Below are 25,385 nucleotides of genomic sequence, written 5' to 3' on the forward strand. Positions count from 1 at the left end.
GGAATGCGCTAGAATGGCTAGCACAATGTGCTAGGTAGAATGTGCCACCTATGAAGCAGAGAAAGAGCCTTCCCCAGACACTGAATCTGGTAGTGCCTCAGTTTTAGACTTCCCAGCCTCCAGAATTGTGAGCAATAAATTTCTGTTGTTTATGAACTACCCAGTCTAAAGCATTTTGTTATAGCTGGCTGAATGGACTAAGACATATGCATTTATTTCCATCAAAGATTTCTTACTCCAAACACCCATAACCCTCTTCTTGAGTGGCTTCTCTGGATGAGAGGTGAGCTTGTCCAGTACACAGTTAAGCCAGAAGCACTGAGAGTGAACACCTCCAAGTAGCAGCGCTCAACAAATAAGCATTGATAGACCAGAACCTCAGTTTCTTCCCCCTTTATATATGACATCTTTAAGGTATGTCCCACAGGGGTGTCCCAAGGCCCCCACAAGAACGGGAGTGAAACAGCCTTGGGTTGAGGCAAGTGCCATTGTCCCTGCTACTTTCTGTCATAAATTGCAACTGACCCTCTGCAGTCATACTTTGCCTTTTGTATGAGAGTATTTGCATGTTTGATTGTTGCTCTCAATCTTCTGGCTTGGGCAGAATGCAGGGCATGACTGTGGTTTTGTAGGAAGTTCACTGTGCCCTCCTCTCTCTGGCCTGTTCTCCTACCACTGCTTTCCAGAATTCTGAAGATCTAATTCTGAAGAAAGCTCTGCTGAGATCCTGAGATCAGGCGATGTTTGCATATGAGGCTCCTTGCTCATTATTTTTGTTACTGGATCTAAAATCTGAGGTGCATTTTTGTTGGGACACTTGATACTTGTTAGTAAGCCTGTGCTCTGTTCAACTGATGCTTTAAATAAACCAAAAGCAACTAGCAATTTTCTCATGTATTTTTGAAAATGTGCACACTTATTAATACACAAATTTCCCTTTTGTTTTGTTAGAACCAAAGCCAAGTGTGAGGCAGAAAAGCTCTTGTTCACTCTGGACAAATTATCCACCTGTCTGCTTTCCACTCTGCTTTGATTCCAGACAGCTCAGTGTAGGTCAGGCTAGGTTTATTCTCTGGAGACTTGAGGCTTCTAGTAGTTCCCTTCTGGAATATCCTCCATCCAGTGATCCAAATCCAAGTCAAATGATCCCAGTTGTGAGGGCTGCAAGGATTCAGGCATTTTTCTGATGGACAAAGTTGGTTGCGTATGGCAAGCTTTTTTATATAGAGAGAAAAGATCAGAAGAAGCATGCTCTGGCATGCTCTGACATGAAGTTTCAGGCTTTAGGAGTCCAAGTCGTCTGCTGTATTTTTCTTGAGTGTCCTGTCATGGTTACTGGTTTTCTAAAGGCTGCTGGATCCTTACTGAGGCTTCTATCACAAAACAAGGCAGCTTATTCCATACAACCTCTTGCTTATGCTGCTTTATGAAAATATGTCTTTCTATATGAAGTCAGCAATAACAGTAAATTAATGGAATTGTCAATCCTTTTAATATTATTAAGGAGGCTCCAAAAATCTTTTTTCTGTGCAAAGAGTATTGGGCAAGGAGGGATGTGGGCAAATCATGCTAAGAAGATGACAACTTAGAAAGAGGGTCCTTTGTACTTGGATATGGGGTGTGCAAGTGAGGGTTTGAGTTTGGTTTTGTGATACTTTTAACCTGAAATGAGGTAAGTCCCCTTCACATGATGGCTTTCATGATTGAAGAGGAAGCAGAGCTTGCCTGAGAGGGTCCTATTGGGTTCTGCTGCTGATTATATTTGTGGCTGTGGTTAGGACACATTGCCTTCAGAGGTTCCTCTTCTGAGCATGGGGTGCTTGGCTTGGAGCCCTGAGCCTCTGAATGTGTCCCAACTCTATAGGAGACCCCAGTCTGCCTGTGGCCAGGGACTGACAGAATGCTGACCCCTCCTTGTGCAGGCTTGTGGAGAAACAGCCTTGTCATCCTGCAATGTCTCCCTGACACCCAAATGTTTCATCAGCAGCCACAAGGCATTCTCTCAAAGACCACAGCTTCACACAACATCAAGCTGACACCCAAGAGCTGCTCCAGCAACCACTTCATGTTGGAGCATACTTCCTTTTTTCCACAGTCACTGGGAACTGACAAAAAAGACCAAAGTCCTCTATGACCATGGTCTCTAAACCCCAGGCTATGGACCATGGCATTAGATTCATACAGAAATGTGAACCCCATTGTAAACTGCATGTGAGGGATCGAGGTTGTTGCTCCTTATGAGAATCTAATGCCTGATGATCTGGGATAAATGTACAGCATCATCCCCAAAACATACCCCACACACAACCCAAGTCCATGGAAAAATTGTCTTCCATGAAACCACTCCCTGGTGCCAAAAAGGTCGGGACCAGTGCTCTGTGACTACACTGGTCATGGCATTGTGAACAGACCATCCTAGTGAGGCCTGTTATGCTCATCTCTGACAGAGAGTGGTGGGTTGGGGAAGTTACTCAAGCATTTTCTCCTCCTCTGGTTGGGGGAATGGTATTAACAACTCCAGGCAGTTGCTGGGAATAGGAAGACATGCCTCATCTCTCATGACTGTTTTAAAGAATTACTGAGTGGGCGTATCAGGGTGGTAACAAAGATGGAAGGAAACTGGGTCACATCTCAAGCACTCGATGAGCATGGAGCCTCATTCTTAGTTATTTGGAGGCTCTGAGTGTTTCCATCCATATGGATAGACCAGAGACAACTCTGCAGTTTTCTCTATCTTTGTAAGTAAGTAGGAGTAGGGACAAAGAGTGGTGAATGAGCCAGCTAGTCTTGGAAAAAATGGAACAGAAGGATGGATCAGCTTAAGTGTTCCCACATAAAAATTAGGCAGAGAGCCAGGTGAAAGTCAAATGAGCATGAGTGATGGCACAGAATATGCAAGCAGAAAAGGATTCAATGCCCTGTTCTAAGATGATGAATTAGCTAAATGTTGTAAAGACGAGCCTTAACTATGCGGATAAAATCCATCATCTTCTCTTAAATGACCCTTCTAATTATATAAAGGTGAGCACGGCAGGTGTAAGTTTCTAATGATGCTTGCAGACCTGGTCAATATTTGATGGTGTTATGACAATGAATTACAAGACAATGATCCAGCACAAATGAAAGGGCATATTGTTCAAGGAAAAAGCAGCAGGGTAGAAGGGAACTTAATAAAAGACTTAAATGGACTTAAGTATGTAATGTAAAGTTTAAGTAAAGATAGCCCAAATTGCTGACTGGCCACCAAGCCCAGAATCAATTGGTTGGTAACTCAAACCCTACATCCCCAGCTGATCTGAGGGAGGGTTTTTATCATTGGCCCATTCCCCAGGGTGCAGACCACTATTGGTTTGTGGCCTGTTAGGAACAGGGCCACACAGCATCACTGCCTGAGGTCGGCCTCCTGTCAGAATCCCTTCTCCACCACTATCCATGGGAAAATTGTCTTCCATGATACTTGTTCCTGGTGCCAAAATGGCTGGGGACTGCTGTGTTAGATGACTGTCAAAGTATTGAAATAAGTATTACTATAACCTCAAGAAGGTATGGGGATATATAGAATGTATCACTACAGAGGTAATGAAGAAATAAATGAAAATTCATGGTATCGATATTTAGAAACAACGTCAAGAAAAAGAGTAATGAGGAAAATGATAATATGTGTGTGTTCTGTCTGCTTTCGAAGGTTTTTGAAGCGGTTAAAAAAATGCGCTGTATTCAATTAAATGCTTAAGACAATTCTCTTAATAAATTTGTGGCCAATGTACACATGTCTTCAAAAAATTAATTTGTTACATTTGCTAAGTTTTGATTTATTAATCGTGTAAGTAGTGTTTAATTGTTTAAAGGGGCAGACTAAACTGAGCGCTAAAACATACAGAGAAGCCCTTTGAATAAGAAAGATCCTAGCTATGGGGAAGGATTCTTGTGGTTAACAGGCAAAAGGAATCCTGATAATTCTGTGCTGGGTTTCTCACTGGGGCTGGAGCAGTTTCCATCTGGCCAGAATTGGAGACATGAGGTTTCAAATAAGGAAGCCCTTTGATGGCTCTCTGGCTGAGCAGGCAGCCTGTGTGAGTCACAGACTGCAAATTGTGTTTGGAAAGGCCAGCAGGGATTTCTGGGCCAGGGATTCTTTTCTTTTATCTCCTAGCCATTGGATTGGTGACCAGTCACTTCTGTCCTGAAGGCAGAGAGCCCTGGAGGGGGACTGTCTTGGAATTTCAAGAAGGAGCTCACAATGATCTGTTCTCCGATCCCACAGAGTGGGCTGGTCGGTGCTGGCTGCGCACTGCCCAGTGTGTATGAATCACCCCTCAGTCTCACACAGACGGATATGCAAATACTCGTTTCCTGGTGGATCCCAGCATACTTCTTCCACCTCCAGAACAAAGCAACTGGGTCAGGACCCTGGGATAGTACCTTACAAGGAATCCCAGGAACGGAACTAACCCAGCCTAGGTGGCATGCAGTTCTTGGCCCATCATCTTTTTCTTTCCGTGAAAAGCCTGGCCTTCCTTGTGTTTGAAGTTTTGGAGGGAGCCCCTGCCTCCCCAGGTGCTGGGCCTTCCACCTGTGCCTGCTCTGAACAGCTGACCTCGCTCCCCAGTGGCGGGGGGCTGCCTCACCGAGAGCCTGGCATTGTTGGGCTCTTCCAGGTGTTCCAGCTGCACAACAGGAGCTGGGAATGGGCTCTTTCATCCCCACTTTCCTCAGCTTCTGGAGAACAAAGAAAGCTGCTCTGGGCCCCACACTGCCTCTCCTGCAGCCCTGCGTCTGAAGCCATGCCTGGGACTTCATAATCACCGCTGCTTTGGAAACATGTCCTCTGTGCTGTAGTTTCTACAAAAAATGGCTGCTGGGCTGGAGGACAGCCAGCACCCCTTGCCAAAGATTCTCCTCCCCATACATGAGCAGAGCTGCCCATCTTGACTCTGCCTGAGGATAGAAGAGGAGTGAGCAGTGTCTTTTGCTTGCAGAAAGAACCTCTTCAGAACCACAGATTCTTGGCTTTTCCCCCATCTCTCTGGGGCCCTATTCACTAAGTTACTTTTAGCAGCTCCTTTAAAAAGTGTTTGCGAGACTCCCAAGGATGGAAACCCAGAGGATCCTGGTGGTTTGGTCCCAGAAACACACAACATGGTTCACTTCCCTCCCAGCTTTTTTTTTTTTTACTTTTATCCAGCATTTTAAAAATCTGCACTGCAACGCTGACATTTTTGTCCGTCTTTATCAACTTTCTGTCTTGAAATGTGGGCCATCAGACCCCACCCTGCTCAAGGCAGTCAGCCGTCAGATCCTGCATACCCAAAGTTATCCCTCTGGAATTGCATTTTTGTGTCCCTAGCTATTTCACTTTCTTTAATCACACAGTTTTATATCCCTGTATGGCCTGGGATGTTTTTCTTTTTCTTTTTTTGATGATGCTATTCCTTCTGTGTTTGCTGCATCCTCCATTTACTTTAGAGTTATTAGATTCTAAGGAAAGTAGTTTTCCCCCATCCCTTTTCCCCCAGGGCAGCTTTTAAAAATTAGTCTATGAACGTGTTGTCAATATGCCTTGCTTGTTTGTTCTGCTACACGGCTAGGTCATTTGCAGCTCACTCTTGTATTTTGGTCAAGATGTTGCCAGCTTTGTTTTGCATTCTTGAAGTCTGATGAATTGTCCTATTTGGCTACCTTGATGGATTATTCAGATGCACATGACTTGATTTAGACTTCATAATTAAGAGAATTTTTGGAGGTCAGATAAAGTGCCCGCCCTGCAGTAAGTTCAGAAACATGTGAAACCTATTTAGGCAGATGTCGACAAGGCTGGTTGTTTTCGAGGAGAGAACAGGTGCTGATTCCAAGTTTGAAGCATGGTGACCAGATGCCATGATAACCTGACCCCAGAAACTCCCTGGGGCTGGCCAGGTCCCCGAGAGAACACTCACAGCCCTCAACACACTGCTGAGATGGGCTCCCCTACCCTTCCTGCTCACCAACTACTCCATGGAGGGAACTGTTGCTGGGGGTGGGAAATGGGGCTTCCCCAGGACATAAGCATGCCTCCTGCATGGGGGGGGGGGCGCTGATCATTAAATATGCTGTTCTTTATGATAAGAGAATGGCTCTTTGTTTGCTTCTTTTAATTTGGGAGATGCCATTTCCAGACACCATGATGCAAGAAAAGAGCAATTGGTACATCTGGCTGGAAAACACAGGGGTGGGGCTATTTCTCCTCTGTGGCTGCCATAGATTCATGAGGGAGACTTGCGATGTGCCAAGTCAGCCTGGCTCTGAAGCACATAGGGAGGAGGGGGCTGAGGGTTGGCAACAGAAAGGAAGACAAATCTCTCCCTCCCCCCTTCCTCCCCAGCTCTTGCCCCTACTCCTTCCCCTTTCTCGTCCCCTCCTTTCTTCCTCTTCTTCTGTCACCTGCTCCTCCTCCTGCATTTCCCCTCCTCCTTCCCCTCCCCAGTTCTTCTCCTTTTCTTTCTCCCCCTCCTTCCCTCCTTTTTCTTTTTCCCTCCTCCTCCCTCTCCCCTCTTCCTTCTCCCCTTTTACTAGTCCGCATACAGCTTAGGGCTCTCCCCCTTTTACTTAAAGCCGTGGTTCTCAACCTTCCTAATGCCGCCACCCTTTTCGTTGGTACTCCATAACTGTAAGTTTGCTACTGTTTCGAATCGTAATGTACATGCCTGATATGCACAAGACCCCCAAAGGGGTCGCAACCCACAGGTTGAGAACCGCTGACTTAGAGACTTATCTTTTGAGGTGTGTTTTCTCCCTGGCCTCCCCTGTCTCTGGGACCAGATGACGTGGATTCCTGTTAGATTCCAGGCTGCAGCTTTTAAGGCCGTGAAGTCAGACACTTGGGTTTATAGCATACTCAGGTACGCTACTTTATCAAAGTACTTACTATGTATATGTGTTTCAGGGACTGCATTTAAAAAAAATGGAGATAAACATCCTACGTCCTTCACGGGGCTATTTGTAAGGATTAAAGAAGGCCTTACCAATGGAAGGACTTTATCAATTGTAAAATGACGTGCAGAAGGGAGAGATTATTCTGGCCGTATGGTTCTCTGAAAGGGTCCTACACATTTTTTTGTGGTCATGGTGGTTTTGCATGAAGTTCACTGGTCCATGCAGCCCCTTTATGACTGGCATCATTTGAAAGACCCAGAACTTGAGGCTGTGATCTTATGAAGACATGGAAAGATTTCTTCCTACCCTTGACCAGGATCAGCAAATGTTTTCTATAAATTTCCAGATGGCTAACATGTAAGGGTCTGTGGGCACGAGGTCACAGTCATACTGCTCAGCTTTGCCGTGAAGCACAAGAGCGACCGTGATAAGAGAATGAGCACAGCTGTGTTCTGATGACACCTTATTTATGTTTCCAAACATCCTCTATTTATGGACACAAACATTTGAATTTCATATCATTTTGAATTTTATATCATTTCCATGTGTCATAAACATTCTTCTACTTTTGACTTTTTTTAATCATTTAAAAATGTGAAAATCATTCCTAGCTTATAGGCCATGCAAAGCCAGCATTTTTCTGGCCTGATGGCTACAGTTTGCAGGCTCCTGCCCTGCTCTGCTCCTAGAGGCACGTCTATGGCCAGGTACACTGTGAGGAGCAGAGAAACTGAAAGGGCACAGGAAGGCAGGTGTCCTGCAGGTCCTCCTCAGCCCAGCTGACGACAAAGCATGTGAAATGACCTTGCTGGGGTCTACGCTCAAAGCTCCTGTCTGGGAATATAACTCAGATCTCTGCTATCCAACCCTTATCAGAAACCCAGTAACAAAACCCAGAACAATGGCAACAATACTAATACAAACGGAGGATGGCCTGGAGGACACACAGCTCATCCACTCTTACACACAATCTAACTTTCTCCCTCAAGTTAAGCCAGCACTGCGAGTGCCAGATGCATGAGAAGTTCTACAAAATCTTCCCTGATTCTGGGCTCTCAGCCTGCCTCCAGAAGCACTGTGTGAAACAGCAGCATGAGTCCCTATGTCATCTCCTGTGAGACCCTGTCCAGGATGCCACTACTCTGGACCATCCCCTTGATGCTCATCATCTCAGTATCAGGAAAAGCTTAACATCTTAAAAATTGGTTTTATTTTAGATACCATGTCGTTTCTTTATTCCATTTGACTTTAAGGAAGTTCATAGTCAAATATGCTTCTATCAATTGTAAAATACAAAGATTTATTGAGTGCGTAGTATGTTCTGAGCACCATTCCTATAGTCCTTTTCATGTAATCCTCACACTACATTAAAAAAATTTTTTATCAGCACTGTAGGGCTGATAAAATATTCTCCCTACAAGATTAGGCTGAATAATGATCCCCAAAGATGTCCACATCTTAATCCATGGAACTGTGAATGTTACCTTATGTGCAAAAAGAACTTTGCAGGTGTGATTAAGGATCTTGAGATGGGGAGATTATCCTAATCACAGGTGTCCTCATAAAAGGAAGAAGAGGGAGGTTTGACATAGAACAAGAAAGCAATTCGACGAGAATGCTACACCGCTGGCTTTGAAGATGGATGGAGAGGCCCTGAGCCCGGGGATGCAGCTGTACAAGCTGGAAAGACAAGGAAACAGGTTCTGTCCCAGAGCTTCTGAGGGATCCAGGCCCTACCCACACCTTACCCAGTGAAACTGATTTCCCAGAACTCTCAGAGGATAAAGGTGTGTCATTTTAAGTCACAAGATAGAAACTTATTATAGCAATTGTAGGAAACTACAAATGACCACTTTACAAACAAGGGTATGAGACCTAGAGATATTGTCCATGGATTTGGATGAGCTTTCCTGACTCTAGATCCTAAGCTCTTATCTTCATCCTGCCTCATCTGTTACACGTATCCAGGCCTCTCCTGCCTTACAATTCTTAGTCTGTTGGGCAGGTATAACAAAAGGCTAGGGCGGGGTGTTAAACAAGCAACGTTTTAATTTCCCACAGTCCTTGAGGCTGGATGTGGGAGGCCAGGGTGGGCTCTTGGAGAGGGCTCGCTTCCTGGCTTACAATGGCTACCTTCTTATTGTGTCCTCACATGGTGGAGGGAGGGGGAGATCTCTGCCCTCTTCTCATAAGGGCGCTAATCCCATGTATGAAGTCTCCAGCCTCATGAATTAATTACCTCCTAAAGACCACACCTCCTAATACTATCACATGGGTTGAACAGAAATTTTGAGTAGACTCAAAAATTCAGTCCATAACACTTTTCCTTATTCTTCCCCTCACCCTGATTCTCTCACTACTGCCTATTTCCTCCTCCAATCACATGCATGTCTGTAATCACTTCCCACCTTTGTGTACTAGAGGCAGCATATGGTAAATACATTAGTGGGCATTTGTAGCATGTGCACGGGTCCCTGGGACTTGCTCTGTGACTTGGTGGAGGCAAGGATCCCTAACTGCATGTGTTCCCCCTTTTGCTTTGGTAAAGACTGTGGCCCTTTTCTTTCCTATAGCACTAACAGCTGGCCAGGGTAGGACTTCTGTTTTTGCAGAAAATTATGTTCACTTCCTGGTTGGTATTCAGAGCCTAGTAGCTGCTTATGAAGCTCCTTCTTTCTCTTCAAGGATATTAAGGCTGTGGAAATGACGCCAACTCGACTCTTGTTCTTTTCCTGAGTTATTGTTCCCGGTTACAAACCTTGTTTCCTGCTTCAAATAGCTTCCAATCCACTACCCAAGTTGCTATTTACAACCTGAAGGATCTTTCCAAAATGTGGCCTCCTCATTGCCAAAGGTAGGCAGTCCACCCTGCCTGGGGCCCTGCCCATACCTCCCACCTCCTCTCTCACCTACTGTGTTTCCAGCCCTACGGCAGCTCCCCAGACTCTAGCCTTGTCACACTGCCCTGCTTTCATGCGTGCCACTCTCTCTCCCAAGTTCTCTTTCCCTCACTCCTTCCTTATTTCCTCCTTGCCTGCTTACAAAACTCCAGAGCAGGGAGATCTGGAGTGTGGGCTCTGGAGTCAGGCAGCTGGGGATCAATTTGTTTTAATTCCATAAATGTTAACTCAATGCTTTGTCTCCCTTTTGCCCCTGGGGACGTACTTCTGCCACTAATTGTTGTGTGGCTTTGGAAAAGTTGCCTAACATCTCTAACCTTCAGTTTTACACGTCTGCTACGTAAGGATGATCTTTGTAAAGCACTGAGCATGGTGCCTGCCATGAACATGAGATGTTATCATTACCAGTAAAAGTCATTAGGCTTTACCTTAGGCTGGGTGGCTCCTTCCCAATCTCCTCTGACCACCATGTGCCCTGGTACATGATGCCTGCCTCCACTGTAGCCCTTCACGACAGGCACTCACCCTGTTGTTCTAGTGTCTGATCCACCCACTCCTCTTGGATGTGAACGGCACCTCCTGCACTTCCTTAGCCCCAGTTCCTGACTCCATGGTGCAGCTCCTCCTCGGAGGAAGGAGCCATCCCCAGATGGGCAGTTAACATATTTTTCTTCTTTCCTGTCTGTGCCCAGTCCTTGTGTCTCTGCTGGTCATGACTTGAATGGATGTGCCAGACTTGGCTGCAGGCTGAGGGAAAGTCTGGGGGACAGATCAGCCCTGGCAACCCTTTTATGTGGGGATGTATTGGAAGCACAAACTCTGACTAGTCCATTCATTGCAAATCTTGCTTCCCATCTTGCACCTAAAATGAATGGGATGCCAGTGGTACAGTGTCCCACCCTCAAGGGAAAAGAGAGTAATGAGAGAAGCACTTCCAGCACCCAGCCATTTGTTCTCTTTTACTATTATTTTTTACTGTTTTTTTTGGGCGGGGGGTGGGGGCGGGCATGCCAATGTTCCTTGCCAAGTTGGGCAAACAGCCCTGGTGACCACCTCTTTGGGTGGCAGTCTCAGGGATCACTGTTTTCTCAAGTGCCCCATCTTCATTATGGCCCAGTTCAGCGTGAGCCAAATCAAGATGCTTCACCTTCACCCCTTCCCACCTCTGGCAGTTCAAACAGCGATTTGCCCCCCTCTCCCTTCAAGTGGCAGATTTCATAGTGTCTTGCCATATCACAAGCCAGTCCCCTCTGATCTCCAGAGGGAATCTGGAATCATGTCCTGTGGGCTGAGGGCTGAGTGGGCTGAGTCATGTCCTGTCCCCCACAAATCTACATGTTGAAGTCCCAACTTTCCATACCTCAGAATGTAACTGTCTTTGGAGATGGGGGTCTTTAAAGAGACGATTAAGTTAAAATGAGGCTACTATGACAGGTGTCCTTATAAGAAGGAGGTGCACATGGGGGTGACCGTGTGAGGACACAGGGTTAGGATGATTATCTATAAGCCAAGGAGGGAGACCACAAGAGAAACCAACCCTGCTAACATCTTGATCTTGGATTTCCAGCCTCCAAAATTGTGAGAAAATTAATTTCCACTGCTTAAGCTGCTCATTCTGTGGCATGTTATTGTTGTCGACCAAACAAACCAAGACACAGCTCAAGGGGTTGGCTCTGATACTGATTACTGCAGTTCACTCCCTTCTATTCACTGAATTGCAATTTTTCTGTTGGTACATCAGTTTGACTCACTGGGGTAACAATCACATCTCACTCTTTTTTTTTTTTTTTTTTTTTTTATTTCTGGCTCTAGAGAAAACCCTTCCACTGATAGCTGCACGCTAAGTGTTTATAGAGCTCCTCAGTGTTACTGCTACAATAGAAGCTCTGGAATTGTCCAAGGAGGACAGGCATCTTCTCTTTGGGGAGAAGTAACCTTTTCACTCCATTTGCAAACTGTATCAACTGGAAAGGAAGCCCGGGTGTACAATTCTGAGGGCAGGCCCTTAATGGAAGGCATCTTTTCCTAATTTTCAAGTGGTGAGGTTTCATGATCTGGTAAATTCATTGATCATTTTGTTCTTTTGGGGGGCTCTGTGGGATTAGTCAATTGCTATTTTTACACTCAATTTCTCTTTCTTACCATCTTTGCCACTCTCATGAGGCTCCTTCCTGCTCAGGGCCAGCCCCATGCTCCAGCCCCCACAGCTTCCTTCTCAATGAGTCCCGCATGGCTTTCCAGACTCAATGCAGAGAAAGTGTTGGGCTGCTAGTTCCCTCTCCCCTCATCCACTCTAGCTAAGAACTTAAGCAACCCACATCTGTAGACCTTAATTTCCCCATAAACACAAATGAATGTTTCAAAACTCCTTACCACAACTCTGGTAGAGCACTTCCAGGCCTCCATTCCTGCAGGCCACATGTGTGGGCCAGGCTTCCCCGCTGCCTCCGCCACTGCTGCTGGGAGAAATCAGAGTCCAGATGAGGAGGACGGCTGGGAAACCCTTCATGGTGAGGGCCCGTGCGAGACCAACAGAAAAATAATAGGCACAATGAAAAGACCTCAATGGCTCTTCCTCTTCCCTCATGAAGGGGGTGGCATGTTCAGTTTCACTTCTCAAATTTTAGGCTCCTGAGGAACCACTGTCAGAAGCAAAATGCAGTGAGCAGAGGCATTTGAATAACTGTTCCCCTAGGACCTTGAATCTGCAGGGTCTGGTCTGAGATAAGTTGCACGTTGACTTTCTGCTTTAACAGAGAGTGGGCCACCAAATTTGCGTGGACTTATTATGCCTGGGCCCCTAAGAACAGCCCCTGTTTGAGCCCCCTGGTGGAACTGTAAATCCAGCAGAGAGAAACCATAGGCCTCCTGTGTTTTCCATCAACAGCCCCCGTGTCTCTGCAGGCTCCCGGTGTAAGCTGTGGACTAGGGACCTGGCTGGGGCCAGTAGGCAGCACTGGGCTGTTTGAGGATGGCAGGATGATGTCTGGAATCTGGAATGAGGCCTTTGCCCTGTTGTTGCTTTTCTTTCTTCTGGCTTTGGCTCCACTCTAAGGGCCAGTGAATTTTCCAGCTGAGAACAGGACCTTGTTTGAGCAGCAGCCGATGTGGTCTTTGAACATGAGGTGGAGGGAATAGGCCTGAGAAGTGAGCCCTGTTCAATTTCTGGGTTTGGCCTGATGGAAGGAGCAGGAATGGTGGGAAGGCAGGGCTGCTTTAATGATTTTAATTGTTGGGAGGTCATCAATGTTACATCCCATTTTCTTTTCAAAACCAAGATTTGTCTTCCGTCTTCCATGTATCTCTGTTGTCCTGCTTCAGGACAGCAAAGTTCAACTCCAATTCCTCACCCTGTCCCAATTCCATCTTAGTTAAAGAGAACCAGAGTCAGGGCCAAGACTGGCAGCTTTCAGGAGCCACACAAAACACTGTTTCCCCTGGGAGAAAAAGCATTTTTCTGAGTGCACTAGATAAATTGACTATCGCCATCAATGGCTAAATAAGAATTAGTGTCACCTGAAGTTAATTACCAATGAGGATAATCAAATACATTGATTGAATTGCGGATAATTTGGATTTTGGGGGAGACATCAGGGAGTCCTCATATGGGGAAGAGAGAAGTTTGGATTGATTTTTTAGGTTCCCCTTTGCAAATAAGTTCAGTGTTGTTGGCTTTCAAAATGTGGTCTGGGGAGATGACAGTAGCAGCTTGCACTAGGAGCTTGTCAGAAATGCAAATTCTGGGCTGCACACAGACCTACTGAATCAGAAAGTCTAGGGAGGGGCCCAGCATTTGGTATTTCAGTAAGTCTCAAGTTTAAGCACCACTGGCTTCTACAGAACGCAAAGTGGAAGTTGAGCCACCTTGTGTGGAGGGAGAGGTGGTTAGTCACTGAGAGGAGACAAGGTAGCTCCACTTGGCCCATGTGAGCAGAAAGCAGCTCTGCTGGGAGCAGGAGCTTGGGAGCGCAGGCTCCAGTGGTCATGGCCAGAGCCATGGCGCTGGTGAGAGTGTTGTAATCACTGATAGGTCCAGGATGGAAGACAGAAGCTTTCCCTGGGGACATCTGCATGCTCCAGGAGTTGCTGAGCCAGCTCTGAATGTGTAAGCAAGGAGAGCAATTGTGGGCAGACCTTCCTCCCCTACAGAGCACAGTGTGGGCAACACCTCCAGAGAAACCCAGGAGCCCAGAGCAGGAGCAGACACCTTCACAGAAAGCTCTGGGCAGCTGCAGCTGCAGCGTCATAACAGAAATACCTTAGTTGGAGTGGCTTAGATGACAAGCATTTATTTATCAAAGTTCTGGTAAATAATCAGATTTATTTATTATAAATAAATCCTCAGATTTATTTAAATTATCAGGTTTATTTATAATACATAAATCTTCCCTTGGCTGGGAAGTCCAGGATGAAGGCTCTAGCAAATTCCGTGAGAGCTCTGTGGTTCATAGAAAGTGCCTTCTTGCTATGTCCTCCTCATAAGGACACTAATCCCATTTATGAGAGCTCCATCCCCATGACCTAATCATATCCCAAAGGCCACCCCTCTTAATGCTGTCACCTTGAGGGTGAGGATTTCAACATTTGAATTTGAGATGGGCACAAACATTCAGTCTATTCTGGAAACCAGGTAATTTGAATACAAGGCTACAGATTTTTGTGAATCAAGGACCTGGCAATAAAAAGAATCTTCATTCAGGGTAAGCATTGGTCCTTGGAAATATTCAATACAGTCCATTCAGAGACCATGTAGCCCAAGAATAGTGGTTCTCAGACTTGAGTGGGCGCCAGCATCTGCTAACAGCTTGTGAACACACAGATCACTGCGCACCGCCCTGGAGTTTCTGATTCTGTAGGCCTGGGGTGGAGCTTGAGCATGTGTTTCTAACATGCTGCTGATCTGGACACACTGTGAGAATTTTCTCTTTAGGTCATAGAATTTGGTATGTTGCAGAAGGTACAATTTTTTTAAAAAAATTTATTAATCATATGTTATTTTGTTATATGACAGATGACTTTTTATGTAACACAGCATACCCACATAGGACAAAAGAGTAAGCCACTTCCTCTAAGGAGTTATACTGACTTGTCCTACCTGAAAACAGGGCTTGACTGAAATTATTAACTGTGGCTGGTCTCGCTCAGAAATTAATCCATAATGATGTGTTGTGGAATTCTTTAAATAGAAGATTTGTAAATATGTTCTTTGAGAATGTCCTATTCCCTAACTATAGAATAAAATAAAAAATAAAAATAGAATAAAAATTAAAAATCAGTTTATGCAAGTTATTTAAAATATGGTTCTATCCGTGTAATGGTAACCATCATACTGCCAGGCTTTTGATATTGCATTCCAACCTTAGCCAGCTGTGACTGAGGAAGCTGTGCTTCTGGTTTTGTCCAGATTGCTCTTCTACTTTTGGGACAACCCTCTTTCTCTGTGTCTCATGTTGTTATCTTTTCTTATTTTTTATTTTTATTTATTTATTTTGCTGTTATCTTTTCATAGAGGTGAACTTGGAGATGGTGCCTTTCTTTTTGTGCAGGGCAAAATTGTTCTTATCAGGATTGCTGTCACTCGAAATGTCCTTAAGAAAAAAAAAAACTTTAGAGTTTAAGGAGAGATTTTAAGAATCAATAATGGTGAGACTCTGGGGACAGGAGTCCAATTATGTAAAGACATAAGGGCGAACCTGCTCCACATGAGAAAATATGATGTTCCAGAAGGCAAGGGAGAAAAGAGAAAGAAGTGGAGGGATGGAGAGAGGAGATGCCAGTGGGTGAAAGGCTGGTGTGGGGGAGGAGGGGCAGCTTGTCTGTAGGTGGGGCAAGCCAGAGGTCCCTCAAGAACAGATTCTGAATTGCTTGCTATACAATTGCAGTGTAACAGCCCCCTCTGCTCTGCAGCACAGAAGTTCAGTGGAGACAGACTTGTATACCTAGAAATGATTGTGAGTGTGTGCACGTGTGTGTGCACGTGGGTGAGGAGGGAAGAGTTTCCTGTTTGCATCAACGTGGTGTGAGACAGAGGTGGAGGCCATGGTAATGCAACCCTGTTGGGAAAGTGATTCAACCTTGGGGTGGGCATCACACTTCCCCAGGACATGGAATGAAGTTCAGGTCAATATTATCTATTTCACATGCCAGCAGGTGGCAGTAGCCTGAACTAGTCTTTGACAGTAAATATTGATTCTTTAATACTAAATGTTACAATAGCAAATGTGCCTTCCCTATCATCTATATTCAATGGTGGCTGCTTTCTTCTAGTTCCCCTCCCATATTTATGATGTTAGGTGACATTTCCCCTTTATGGAGCACTGCCACGTCGCTTCTTTCTTCTGTGGCCTCTCCCTGAGTTTCTGCCAGGCTGCAGTGGGAAGAGACAGGTTTGAACTCATCTTGCTTTGTCTTCTACATTGAGTGCAACCTGAAAACTGCTCCCATACTGTGCAGAAGTCAGGAAGCCAGGCCACTTGCTGTGTGTCACCATTTAACACCCCCTGGGCTGACCGATGAGGTTTACTCTGTAGCTATTTTCACACTCTCTGTGATGTGGGCTACGTGTTTATCCCACAGAATTGGTGCCAACCTACTGAGCTTTTCAGTAGACTTCTGGAATCCTCGTCACACAGAAAGTGTGAGATGCTCACGGAGTCCCTTGGGTGCTTGACATCACTTGTTTATGTTTACTTTCTACAAAACCGGGGGAAAAAATCATCTGTCTCCCTGCTTTAAATGCATTCACTACTTATTCAATAAATATTTATTAAGCACTTCTGACATGCCAGCTACGGTTCCAAGGACTAGGATGACAGCAAAACGAATTCTTTGTTCTCGTATAGCTTACCTTCTAGTGGGAAGAGATGATACATCTTTTAGCACTTTTTTTGTTTTTTGAAGTGACGGGGTCTCCCTGTGTTGTCTAGGCTGGAGTGCAGTCGCATGATTGTAGCTCACTGTGGGCTCTAACTCCTGGGCTCAAGTTATCCTCCTGCCTCAGCCTCCCAAGTCCCTGGGATTACAGTCATGAGCCACCACACCTGGCATATTATTTAATAGAAGAGAACAGACTTTGCTTCTTGAAAAACTACCTGGGTTTCACATAGATAATTGGACTAGGCTTTCTGAAATATTTTCATCTGGCCGTTGCATATACACAATAACTGTTTTTTCCTGTTACTGCCACTGGACTGGCAGTATTTGGAATAAGATAACTTACCCTTTGGATCAGACCTCCAGGAATTTTCTTGACATTTTTCTCCTAAAAGTGGCTGCTGGGTGTACCCAGAGTTTTCCTGAAGAGGTCTATGAAGCATTTCTGGTTCAGAATTCTTCTGAAGAGGACTTTCCACTCCCTGAAGTAGCCCAGGGTGATAGCTTGTCAGGGTTTTACAACAACTCTTTGCTCCAGGGACAAACTGCAGAGGCCTGTGTGAAACACAGCCTCCCCTCATTTCCTTGTTCTTCCCCCATTTGTTCATCATTATTAATGTTTCATTGTTCGGGGGACATAATTTACAAAGTACTTGGTTTCTGAATGGCTCTACAAATTCTGCACAAACTACAAACAGAAAAGCTTTTTGTTTGCTTGAGGAACACATATGCTGGGCCAGGAAAGAAGTGGGCACTCTAGGTCATTCTGATCAATTTTCCAATGATGAAAAGGGCAACAAATTGCAGTAACCGATCAAAGCAGAGAAAATTGCTCTGAGACTCAGAGAGAGGAGCTCTCTAGCTTGAGAGGACCGATGTTCATGTATCAAAATTCTCTATAGCATGGGACAAATTAGCAATTTGTAGTTCAGACTCTGCTCCTCAAATTGAGAATTCTCTAGGTAAGACTGAAGTGATCTCGGTAAGGTAAAGGAAAAACATTAGGGAGGAAACCAGAAATGGGCTAAGGAATGGAAAAAGTTCTTTTACATGGTACTGTGATAGCCCCTGGGTTCTGGCCTCAGCGCATACTTCCAACTCCATTGGTTTCAGAACCTCCAGCTGTGATTATGGGATTTTCACTTGTCATATTTAAGCCAAGTCGTTAGAGAGCAGTGTCGCTGGACTGACAGTATTTGGAATAAGATAACTTACTTATTCTTTAGATCAGACCCCTGGGAATTTTCTTGACGATTTTTTCTACTGAAAGTGACTGCTGGATTCACCCAGAATTCTTCCAAAGAGGTCTGATGAAGTGTTTCTATTTCCAAATTCTTCTGAAGAGGTCTTTTTATTCCCTGAAGTAGCAAACTTCCCCAGAAGTAATTTTGACATATAAATAATAATCTTTGAAGTAGCCTGTGTTTTTCCTCTTTTGAAATAAAGGAGAATATCCAAAATGTACTGAGCTCCTATAATGTGCTGGGCAGTCTTCTAAGCACTTCATATATATATATGTATACATATGTGTATGTATATATGCCCTCCCGCGTTTAATCCCCACACAGCCTTACAAGGGAAGCACAGCTCCATCATTCACGCCTTGCCCTCTGCCTCCCCACCCCTTAACTCCAGCTCTGCAACTCTGAAATCTCAAAGTCTTGAAAAAGGATGCCTTTTTCTCCTCCTCCCCCTCCTCCTCCCCCCTCCTCTTCTTCTTTTGGTATGTATGGTGGAAAAATTGCATTCAAATTGATGAGGCTATTTGTAGTTTTCATTTATTCCACCTAAATGAATATTACTTTGTTTCACTGCAAAAATATTGACAGGGTTGGTTAGAGGTTAATGGGTTCTTTACCAGACCCCACTAGGGGTGTTATAAAATGTAAACTGTATTACCTTTCTAAAATCAAGAAACCACAGGGATTTTAATTATGGCGGTCTGGACCTCTGATCCTCATTCTCCAGGTGAGGACACTGAAGCGTAGTTAGTTCTGTGTCCGCAGTCACGTACCTGTGGTAGCGCTGTTGAAGGTCAGTCAGTTAGATTCCAGAATCCAAGTTCTCCCTCCTTGAGAAAACAGCCCCTTCACTACTATGCCCAGTGGTTTGCTAATCTTCCCTTCTCGTGGTGTCTGAGAAAATGATCCCCACCACTTGGAAACTGAACTGACCCATGTGCTTCAAGAGCCAAGTTTCTCTATGTCAGGTGGAGGCAGAGGGTGGGAAGTGCAGAAGCACAAAATCGCAGGGGCTTTGTGGGCAGACCGGCCGGGGCTGACACTGGCCGCTACTCTGATGTACTGGCAAGTCACCTATGTTACACTCCCTAAATGTACGTTTATCTACCTATAAAAGGTCAATAAAAATCAATCAACGGCAAATGTTTTACAAATATTTTTATATTTAGGGGAACCCAGAGACCTGGAGGTGCCTCCCAGTAGTTCAGTGTGCAAGCTCTCAGCCAAAGCCTCACAGGCCCCACGTGTAAAGAGTGAACCTATAAGTTAGTGACTATGTTCTCATTAACAATGTAAAATGGCAATGCAAAACAGGATTTTGAAGGTTCCGACAAGAGAGGCCATGGGAGGTGGCCGTGAAACCAACCGCCCTTGCAGGAGTCGAATGAGTGGCACCTTTCCTGTCTCCACTGGACATGGGTGGAACAAAGGGTCAGCAGATTTTACGGCAACCTGCTTAATAGTCACAAATTGAGCTCTTTGCTTTTTCTTTGAAGCTTGGACATGTCAGTTCCAATTGTAGGGTTATTGATGAGCAAAGTAAGAAAAAAGCACTTTGTGATTTTCAGGCCAGATGGTGTTTTCTATGGCTGTGGCCTCTGCTCACCTGGAATTTGATTGTGTTATAAAGTCCCTGGGCCTTAATTCTTACTTCTTGCCCCCAAAGGTGGTCTTTTCTTCATTTGAGTTTTTGATGTGCAAGATTGGAGATGGTCCCCATGAAGGGGTTAAAGGGTGAAGTCACCGAAAAATGGTCAGTCGGCCACACTGAGCTTTCATTCCACTGCGTGTGTCATCCCCAGTCCTACATAGGTTCCTCGTGGCCTCCCAGGATCTACCATGGTCCCTCTCAAATCCAGTCTCCAAGCTACACCCAGAGTTATCCTGTTGGAAAGCGCACGTGTTATGGGACACCCTGCCAAAGCCTATCGGTGGTGTTCCCCAGATGAGCATGCCGGGCTGGGTTTGCTTTGCTTCTCGGCTCTCTCTCAGTGTGCAAGCCCTGCTGGGCTGCCTTCCCTGCCCTGGCATATCTAGCACATGCTCTGGATGGCTCTCATCCCCTTCCTTGACCTAATGCCCATACTGCCTTGGGAGTGCAGCTCAGCACTTGCTTCCTGGGATAAGTGGCTCTGCAATGGCCCAGCAACTCCCCTACAATCGGTTAGTCCAGCCCTGTGAGCTCTGCCTCTGGTCAGCTCTGCTCAGGGTCAATCACACACCAAGGGAGCGCTTTTCTCCCCTCTTCCTTCTTGTCTTACCTTCTGTCTATTTCTCTTCTGTCTATTTCTCTCTTTTCTTTCCACATTATTGTATGCCTGGTAGCCTAGTACAGAATAAGTACTCAGCAAAATATTTTAGATTTAAATGGATGAAATATAGAATGGGGAGGTTCATGAACTTGTCTTTTTGGCAAGTTCCCCATGAATTTGTCTTTTTGGCCTAGGTAATGAGACTTCTGGACTTGGGCCAGCACAATTAAGGCAGAGTGAGGGGCTTCCCTTAACAGAAAGCCATGACCTCCAGGAAGTCAAGACAGTACACCACAGTTTCTGTTTGCTCTCTTTTGGCTTCTTATTAGTAAAGTAATATTAATATATTCTAGTTGAAGAATTTGGGGATATACATGCCAACCCTCTCCTGTGGGGCAGGGAAACTGAAGAAAGAGAAAAAAAAATCACTCATCATCTCAAGACCCAGATATCACCACTGCTGATAACCTGTGAAATATCATTTTAGTACACACACAAACACACACACACTCTCACGGTCATGCCGTACCAACCACACATACTACAATATACCACACTGCTTACATGGGTCATTTAGAATTCTTCCATGATTGTCTTTTAATGACTGTCTAGAATTCTACTGTCTGGGTTGACCATGACTTATTTAAACAGTTTATGCTTTAGACACTTACTAGCAAAATAATAGTAGATTAATAGCAAGGTAATAAGAGATAATTCTATAATGAATTTCATTATTATTATATTTTTGTGCAGTAATGATTAGTTTTCCATGGGGTAAATTCCTAAAAGGGAAACATGTGGTGGAAGAATCACGAGATTGTTAAGGTTGTTGACAAATGCTAGCATATCATTTCCAGATATGTTGGACAGATTAACAATCTCATCAGCAGCTCGGAATTATTATTTTTAAATATTTTTGTTAACTTGATAGATAAACATTGATTTTACCTTATATTTATTTGAATTTCTTTCAGCACAAGTACAAGTTGAACACTTTTTCACATTATTACTGGACTTTTGTATTTCTACTTTGGTAGATTCCTGTGTATGGTTATTGCCTTTTTTTTTCTATTAAAATATCACATTTAAATGAAAGAAAGAGAAGGTAAGAGACTACTGAATTTAGACCTTTATTAAAATTTAATTCAACAAACATGTATTATTACCTTCTTTTAGCACAGAGCCCTTCATCCTTGGATAAACAGTGTTAGGGTCTGGTGCAGGTAAAGAAAATCCTACAATGAGATTTGTTTTTTAAAATTTGTTAATTTTACTCTGAGGATGATGCCAACTATTAATAAAATATACTATGCTAATAATGTATATATAAAAAGAAAACATTTCCTGGCCTAAGATATGGTATTTGCTTGGGTAATTTTTGATCATTTGTAGATGACTAATTTAGAAGTCATGAAGAAAAGGTGACTTCCATTGGTCCAGTCGCCATCCTTGACAATGAACAGCCAACTCCAGACTGCTGCCGCTGCTGTCACAACTGCAACTTGGAGTGTACAGAGGCTCTCCTGGGAGAGCCTCTGAATGTTGGGTAAAGGCAATTGACTCTGTGTGATTAATTCCTTACATTTTGAACTAATAAGAAATACTATTGCTCAGCAATTACATTCTTTCCAGCACAGTACCAGCAGAGGACATGTTGTAAGAGTTGCACGAGGTAGGTGGAGTCAGACAAACACAACCCAGTCTGCCTCCTCAGCAATGACCACTGTATATGACCTTGGCAAGCACAGACTCTTACGTGTAAAAGGAAGTTTATTAAACTCATGTTTCAGCTTTGAAAACAAAACAAAACTGAGCATGTACAGAAAGTGTGTGTTTTATATATAGTGTGTGTGCATACATATACACACAAGGCCTGATGATTAAGTTCACGAACTCATCCTAGGATAAGCGTTACATATGTCATTGCTGAGTATTACTGAGTATTGCTCAGTCACTTTTGAAGTACACCCCTTGGGAAGATATGGAATGATGCCAGTGCCTAGTCCATCATTCAAAGCAATCTTAGAACTCTTTCTGGGGCAGCCATCAGAGCAGTTGTCTATAGCACACAATAACACACAACAATAATAATGAACACCACTCAGCAAGACACCACCACATGTTGACATGAACCATAGCTGTGAGACACTGAAATACCAAGATTATAAAACCTTACTGAGTTGCTTGTACAGTGCTCCCAACTTAAGTGCATAGTGGTAAGTTTCCGAACTTATAGTGTCAGGTCTTGCTTTGAAGTGTGGAAATGATTTTGAAGCATAGAATAGGTACTGGTGTTGGTGCATATCTTCCCAAGAGGAGTACTTTGAAGGTGACTATAGTGATAATCAGAAATAGAGGGAGGGGGATTGAAAGGATCACATCTGTGGTGCATCTTACAAGGGTACATGTGAGCCTTGGCAAATGTGGAATGTAAATGTCTTGGCAAAGTAACTAAGAAAATGCCAGGAGGGCTATGTCAACTAATGAGATGAAAATGTGTCAAATATTCTATGAACCAAGTGTATGGTGCCCCATGATCATATTGATGTACACAGCTATGATTTAATAAAAAAAAAAAGAAAAGAAATTAGATACGTAACACCTTTTCTAGAATGAGTTCTCAAACTTAATTGTCAGACTTAATGTATATGTGTGCATACACACACACACACACACACACATATATGCCTGGTAGCCCTCATTAGATATAATTCTCACTCTAAATTTAATTAGGGGCTGAGTCATATAAACACAGTACTTTTCAAAAAGAGTACTAGTGAAGAAAATACCAACAAAATATCAGTTTCTAATAGTACTGGGTGTAATTCTGAAGATTTGAGTTTCTTAGTGAGCAAGTAGAAGATGACTTTAAATGAGAATAATTTACTTCTGACTGATTAGTAGAGTAAAACCTACTAATTTTTGAAGAGAATGGCTGCGTCAGAACTATATTCATAATTTTCCCAGTCTGCTTTGTTGCTGTTTTTGCCAAGGAAAAAGATCACACATCATAGTACAGACTGGTACATAGCGACATTTATATTTTTACCCTAGTGCTTCTGTCTACTTTCTTATTTCAGCCTCATAATAGCCATTTAAGTAAATAGTCAATATGAATATGTCTGGCTTCTCTGTTGAGGAAAAGAACTTTGTCATTCACACTTGAATCCTTGCTGCCTTGAATAATGTCTAGACCACAGCTCATGGTCCTAAGTATTAGTAGACTGAACAACAATAGTAATAAACAACTAACTTATCTTTTTGAGAGCTTCCAACATACCAGGCAGTGTGGTTTACATGGGAAACTGAAGTTTGAAGCTATTAAGTAATTTGTCCAAGGTCTCATAAGGGCAGAGCCAAGATTCAGATCCACGCCTAATCCATTTTCCTAATATCCAAATCCATTTTCCTAACTATAATACTCTACTGCTCCAAGTAAATGAGTTAGCAGATAAACAAACTATATGATAAAGGAATAAGTGTGGGATGAGAAAGATAGTTTTCTTGTCCAAATTCACAAAGCATACTGTTGGGTTTGGAACTAGAACTCTGTTTATATTGCTCCATCTTTCTTCTTCTTGTATTTTATCCCATCTAGAGATGAGATTAATCTTTAATGCTTAAAAATGTTATTTCTTCTATTTTTTGCTTTTTTTTCAGTCCTATCTTCTGAATTAATACCGTATCCCTTTAGTGTTCCGTTTCATCTCCTTTTTTGGCTTTTTAGTTATATCTCTTTGGTTGTGGTTGTTCTTGAACTTTGCTGTCCAATAGGCTAGCCATTTGCTACATTAGCACTTAAAATGTGGATAAAGTAAATTGACATGCACTGATGGTTTAAAATACACACTGGCTTTTGAAGAGTTAGTATAAAAAAGAACGCAAAATAAATATCTCATTAATAAATTTTTTATGTTGATTACATGTCGAATTTATAATATTTTGAAGATACTAGGCTAAATGTAATAGTAAATTTAATTTCTTCCATTTCTTTTATATTTTTAATATGGCTGCTAGAAAACTTAATATTTAGGATCTGGCACAGCGGCTCACACCTGTAATCCTAGCACTCTGAGAGGCTAAGGCAAGAGGATCACTTGAGCCCAAGAGTTTGAGGTTGCTGTGAGCTGTAACACCACAGTACTCAACTTCAGGGTGACTGAGTGAGACCCTGTCTCAAGAAAAAAGAAAAAAAATTCAAAATATCTGGCTTATATTATGTTTCTGCTCTAGGGATTATAATAATGCATCTATGATAAACTTGCAATAATACATTTGCATTTAACTATTTCCATTCTTTGTTTTATTATGCACATTTAACTTCTGCGTATGTTACAAATCTCAATGCATTGTCGTTATTTTTTAACTAGTTCTTAAGAACTGTGAAGGTACAGAGACTTTATCCTACTTACAAGCTGGTAGGCAATCTATTACTACTTAATGGATGTTGATAGTAGACATGAGACTCCCGGGTCAGAGACAAAGGACATTTTAGAATAACGTGCAGCATGAGGCTTAGCATATTTGCATTGATTCTCCTTGCCTCCAAGTGCCACATGGGCAATGTGGTGGGCCCAGATGGATGCTACACACACAGAGTGTTTGTGATGCATCTAAGGAAGCCAGTGTTGAGGGCTAGCACTTTTTGATGAAGCAGTAAACATTGTAGAAAGCAGCCAACAAGCCAGTCTTCCCATCACTGGTAAGGGAGCAGTTCCCCAGTGTTCACACTATCGTTGCCTTGTTACTGAGTTACCAGTCACCCTTGTTTAGCTATAGAAACTGCTCCTTATCAGAAGACAGAACAGTCTTGCAATCTGGCACATGCTGTAAGAACTTGCACAGATGCTCTAGGCCCAGGGTGATTGCCTCTCTCAACAACAGTCAATTGTTTCTTAAAGCAATTAACAAATGAGGAAAATGATCTTCATGTTTATTTACATATTTACCACTTGGTGTGCTGCATTGTTTTATAAGAATCTTAGTTTCCATCTATTATTATTTCCCTTCAGCCTGAAGAACTTCTTTTAATGTTTTCTGAAGTGCAAATCTGGTGGTAATGAATTCTATTAGGTTTTGTTTATCTGAAAATCTCTTTATTTCACTTTACTCTTGATGCTTTAACTATACATAGAATTCCAGGTAACTGTTATTCTTCTAACAGTTTTTTTTTTTTTTTTTTTTTTAAATTTTTTTTTTTTTTTTAT

The 25,385-nt window shown here is 43.3% G+C and overlaps 1 protein-coding gene across 4 annotated transcripts in view; it reads right to left on the reverse strand.

Moving 5' to 3' along the window:
- Positions 1-12,385, reverse strand: part of LY86 (lymphocyte antigen 86) — a 72,194-nt gene extending 59,809 nt beyond the window's left edge. For 3 of the 4 annotated variants that reach the window (XM_053602720.1, XM_053602722.1, XM_053602719.1), the window contains exon 1: positions 12,186-12,385. In XM_053602720.1, the coding sequence (XP_053458695.1) occupies positions 12,186-12,321 (136 nt within the window). In that variant the 5' untranslated portion in view covers positions 12,322-12,385. Of the gene's footprint in view, positions 1-1,008; positions 1,162-12,185 lie in introns of all 4 variants that reach the window. The other variant, XM_053602723.1, reaches the window with a different exon arrangement.
- Between the last annotated feature and the right edge of the window lie 13,000 nt (positions 12,386-25,385).

This window comes from Nycticebus coucang, chromosome 9, assembly GCF_027406575.1.
Source record: "Nycticebus coucang isolate mNycCou1 chromosome 9, mNycCou1.pri, whole genome shotgun sequence".
NCBI classification, from domain to species: domain Eukaryota; kingdom Metazoa; phylum Chordata; class Mammalia; order Primates; family Lorisidae; genus Nycticebus; species Nycticebus coucang.